The following is a 4412-nucleotide window of genomic DNA, read 5'->3' as shown; positions in this document are numbered from 1 at the left end:
TCTCTCTGGTTTAACAATTCAAAATATTTCGTTGACTGACGCTTCTTACTGTTCTTTAAAAAAATTATAACAGTCCTGCTTGTCGTTCTTTTTTATGACATTTTTCCTACTACTAACATTTCGTCTGATACGGGATAAACAGGTTCAGAAGACATTAAGTCGCGATGAACATATGTAGAGCTTTATTAGTATCTATGTGAACACATCGCCAAAGCTGTTCTGACAAAATCATGGTATCCGGAGCAGTTTTACTCTCCACCTCCACCTCCGACCCACCAACGAACCAAAATATCGGTATACCGATTCGACTTTTGGAAAGAGTTCCCTACGCTTGCTCTCTATATTTTCGCTCATTCACAGTTACAACTAATCGTCAAACTGGTTCAAAGTTTGCACTTTAAATCTTATCAAAAACAATCAGCAGATTGCGCGGACAGTAGCCTGTAACTTAAGAATACCATTGGGCTCGAAGTCGACAAAAGATTCTCCACGACAACAATCTCACTTCAATATCTATCTATCCTCAATCAATTCCAATTTAAAACAAACTTGTTTCAAGTAGTCCAGCTTTAAAAAAACATAACCGACTAACGTCAGAAGAATCGCTCTCGAACGACTAGTGAAAGCTCTAATCTATTTCAGCCTGCTTTAGTCGGTGGGTGGTGGGGGGGCTAAAATCATTACGGGGCTTCAAATGACGTCTTTAGAGGTTGCTATTTACCACTATAAGCACTAATGAAATTTAAACCAAAAAAAATTACAGTTTACTTACAGTTGACTTTTTGGTTCTTCATATATCCCATTCAATTTGCGTATTGTGGTTCTTTTGCTCTGCAAAATGTGCAGGTTTGTCAATGATATTTTCACTAAGGGTATATTCGATAAAAGCTGAGTAGCATAACGAAACATAACCGACTAGACGTCGGAAGAATTGCTCTCGAACGACTACGGGGGAGCTCTGATCAATTGCAGCCTGCTTAAGTCGGGAGGGGGGGTGAATGGGACTAAGAAATTTAGTAGGGGCTTCAAATAACCTCAAAATGGCACCAGTTTCGGCGCACTTATCATTTGACTTTTAGTATTAAAGTGCCGCCAATTGAGTTCAGCTGCCGGAAATTCTGAATGAGAGAGAATTTTAGATGACACAAAACGCAAAAAGTCAGGGGCGTAAAAGTCACTCGAGAAGTCAAAAACCGGTCAAGCAAACATTTTGCATAAAAAGACGCAGCTTTACAATAATTGTAATTAAAAGAGCAATTTTCTAGAGCAATTAAAGAGAAATTTTCTAGAGAAGAGAGCAATTAAAAATCTGGTTCGGGTTGACACATCTTAAAATCAATAAGCAATAAAGTCGACACAGCACAAGCTCTAGTATGCCCCACATCAAAAAACAAAAATTATACTTCCCAAAACTCTTAAATTTAGAATTAGTTGGGTTCCAATAAGCCTTATTAAAGAGCCAATGAGACCATTCATTAATGATACTAAGACAAAGAAGAGAAAACCTAATCGATAATTCAAACAACAAAGCAATTTTGAAACACATGCACAACTTTTTTTGGAAGGTAGGGGTGTCAAACTGTAAGTACCACCCTTCAGACAATTAATTTATGTCTCCAAAGGAGTTTTGCTGATTCGCATATTTAGAGTCTAGTGAGCCGATTTCTCCGGTTTCTTAGGCTGTAAAAAAGTCGGTAGTATAAAAATCTTAAGACAGCGCACCAATACAATTCAACTTCTTTGATTTGTAAAAATAATAGGGCCAGTATAATAGCCAGCTGAGAAGACGAGGGCGGCTTTTAATCACAAGCAGGAAAAAAATTTCGACAACCGTTAGTCAATAAATATGCCTTGACGTTCTTCCAAAAGAACAATTTGAGAAAAAAATATGAAATCTGAAGATTTATTCGACGCGTCATTTCGAGCAATGTTGTAGACGGACAAAAATAATAAAGAAATTGACTAACGTCGGACGAAATGCTCTCGAGCGACTAGTTGCGGCTCATATCCGTTACAACCTGTTTCAGTCGGGGGGAGGGGGGTGGCGGCTAACTAAATTCACTACTGGGGGCATCAAGTGACGTCATTAGAGACGTCAGGACCACTATATAACACACCCAGCAGATTGCCGGAAAATAGCCGCCGTTCATTTCCATAACCACGATTGGGATTGAAAGAAGAGAAAAAAATAAAAGATTTTTCCTGGAAAACAATTTTAAAGTGCGAACTATATTGATGCCATTTTGTGTGGAAAATACTCCTGTTTCAGAGTGAGACGATACGGGAGCTAGTATCAATACCTATAAGCATTGGAAAGGGTAACAAAGAACAAAGTTCGAGTAACGGGCATTATGGGTTTTATCCCGTTTATATTTCTGATTTCGTTTTCGATACTGACTCTTTCAATTTTATTTTTTTTTCTGATTACCTGCTGTCTAAAAACACTGAGCAGAATAAGCGAAGAGTGAAAGTAGCCTAGAGAAGTCAAAAAGATTTCACGCAAAATGTTAAACAAGCTGTGAACAAAGGTAAAGCAAAAAAAATTTAGTTTGACTAAGTAAAAAACATAGCAGGGCAAGACCTGACGTACAATTTAAAGAATTTTCATTGACGAAACAAAAAACTTAGGACGGCCTATCAGTGAATTGAGAAAACCATTTCCAAAAAAATCCGATCAGCAAAAAAACAAAGTCAATGTCAAAACGCCGCATGTGAAAAAAAACCTCTAGCAAGAAATGGAAATTTGGTTCAAAAAAAATCTAGGACTAGAATGAACTGTGAATGGACTGGCAGAACGATTTCGAAAATCCGATCCAAAAAAAACCGAAAAAACAGTAAAAATCAATGTAAAATTGCCGCATTTTAACAAAAAACCACCAGCGAGAAAGCAAATTTTTATTCAAACACCGTTTTCTCACTCTACTTGCTTTTTCTCACAACCACTTGCTTTTTTGCTCCAATTCCTGTTTCGGCGTGACGAAAATCACTACTCTAATTTGACCTCAAAAATCGTGAAAATGCGTGAACAGAACTTGCCCCAATACAGCGCCCCAATACAATTCAAATTCTTTGAATGGTAAAAAATAGGAGCGCTATAATAGCCTGCTGAGAAGCTGAAGCGGCTATTAATTACCACTAATAAAATTTAATGTAAAAAATTACACCAATTTCGGCGTAATTTTCATTTAACTTTTAGCAGTGAAGTGCTGCCGCTTGAGTTCAGCTGAGTGTCACTTGTTAAAGAGAAAGAAATTTAGATCATGCAAAACAAAAAAAGTCAAGGGCGAAGTCGCTCGAAAAATCAATACGGTCAAGCAAAAATTTAGCGAAAAAAACCAACGCGTTTAAAATAGTTGCTTCAAATTTCGTTCGAGAACAATTAAGAATAAAAAATTTTAACGGAAGGAGCAGTTTAATGACTAACAGATGGACGTCATTTTAAGGCCAGAAAATTTAAATTCTCAGTTAATTACGAAGTTCAAGATATTCATTTACAATTTTGTTTATTTACAGAGAAAACATATGTTACAATAGCTACATTTGAACAGATAGAATATTTATTTTTCGGGATCGATAAGCACGATATAATTATTAGAGCAACCATTACATGGAATCGAAATGACTTCTGAAATTACAGATACAATTCTCAATTCCGTCTACGTATTGGCACTGTTGTGTGAGTTGTAACTCGGCGGCTAAAACATTGCTTTGTTAGAAAAATGAAAACATATTTCACATCCAATTGAGCTAAATATTACTTCAAAACCTAACCTTAATACAATCATTTCCCAAATTTAGTTACCACATTTTACTCTTATAGTTTTGAGTACGCATTAAGCATTGGTACTTTTTTCTTCGAAAAAAAAACTTCGGAGAAGAAATTTTTTGCTCCACACACCTGATATCTCAATTATCAAAAGTCACGCAAACATGACTATCAAAAACTCGAAGAAGTGTTCATCCATATTTTGACGTCTTGTCAAATTTTATTACTTTTCTCATTATCAATGTTTCTCTGGTCTCACAAAATATACTTTTGCTAGCAAATTTTTATTGTCTACGGAAGAACATTCTCAGAAGACTTACAATGGCAGCAGTGTTGATATTCCTGGTGCGTACAGAGACGCGAGGGGAGGGGTCTCGACTTTCAGACAACATGTCAGCTTCCAGATCAGCTCCAGTCTGGTACCTGGACAACAACTCATTCATCTGTGTATTGTCTCCGGGCAACACCTGCACAAAAACAACCTTAGATTTCACAAATCGACAGACAAATTCACAAATCCATTTGAATTTTAAATGAAAAGCTTTACAGCATTGGATACACTCAATGGCTCCACCAGGAGCCCTCGACTCTAAGAGTGTCAGGAAATAACCTTTCAAAGAAGGACAAGACTTTACGGGTTTTAAAG

The 4412-nt window shown here is 36.8% G+C and overlaps 5 protein-coding genes across 11 annotated transcripts in view; 3 read left to right on the top strand and 2 right to left on the bottom strand.

Annotated features, from left to right (window-relative positions):
• LOC142342672 (failed axon connections homolog) overlaps positions 1-4412 on the top strand; it is a 548023-nt gene that overhangs the window by 52390 nt on the left and 491221 nt on the right. The window lies entirely within an intron of this gene.
• Positions 1-4412, top strand: part of LOC142342673 (failed axon connections homolog) — a 546280-nt gene that overhangs the window by 52390 nt on the left and 489478 nt on the right. The gene's annotated exons all lie outside the window — the stretch shown is intronic.
• LOC142342670 (cleavage stimulation factor subunit 1-like) overlaps positions 1-4412 on the bottom strand; it is a 518885-nt gene that overhangs the window by 27997 nt on the left and 486476 nt on the right. The window lies entirely within an intron of this gene.
• The window catches only part of LOC142342666 (putative transporter YutK), a 280988-nt gene that overhangs the window by 52385 nt on the left and 224191 nt on the right, over positions 1-4412 (top strand). The gene's annotated exons all lie outside the window — the stretch shown is intronic.
• LOC142342665 (uncharacterized) overlaps positions 3437-4412 on the bottom strand; it is a 34606-nt gene continuing 33630 nt past the window's right edge. For all 7 annotated transcript variants that reach the window (XM_075394124.1, XM_075394129.1, XM_075394126.1 and 4 more), the window contains 2 exons: positions 4087-4233; positions 3437-3695 (listed from right to left, as the gene is read on the bottom strand). In XM_075394124.1, the coding sequence (XP_075250239.1) occupies positions 3657-3695; positions 4087-4233 (186 nt within the window). In that variant the 3' untranslated portion in view covers positions 3437-3656. The remainder of the gene's footprint in view (positions 3696-4086; positions 4234-4412) is intronic.

Source organism: Convolutriloba macropyga, chromosome 7, assembly GCF_964194025.1.
Source record: "Convolutriloba macropyga chromosome 7, txConMacr16.3, whole genome shotgun sequence".
Lineage (NCBI taxonomy): Eukaryota > Metazoa > Xenacoelomorpha > Acoela > Convolutidae > Convolutriloba > Convolutriloba macropyga.
Note: the sequence above shows the minus strand (reverse complement) of the source record. Positions and strands in the feature narration are given on the sequence as shown.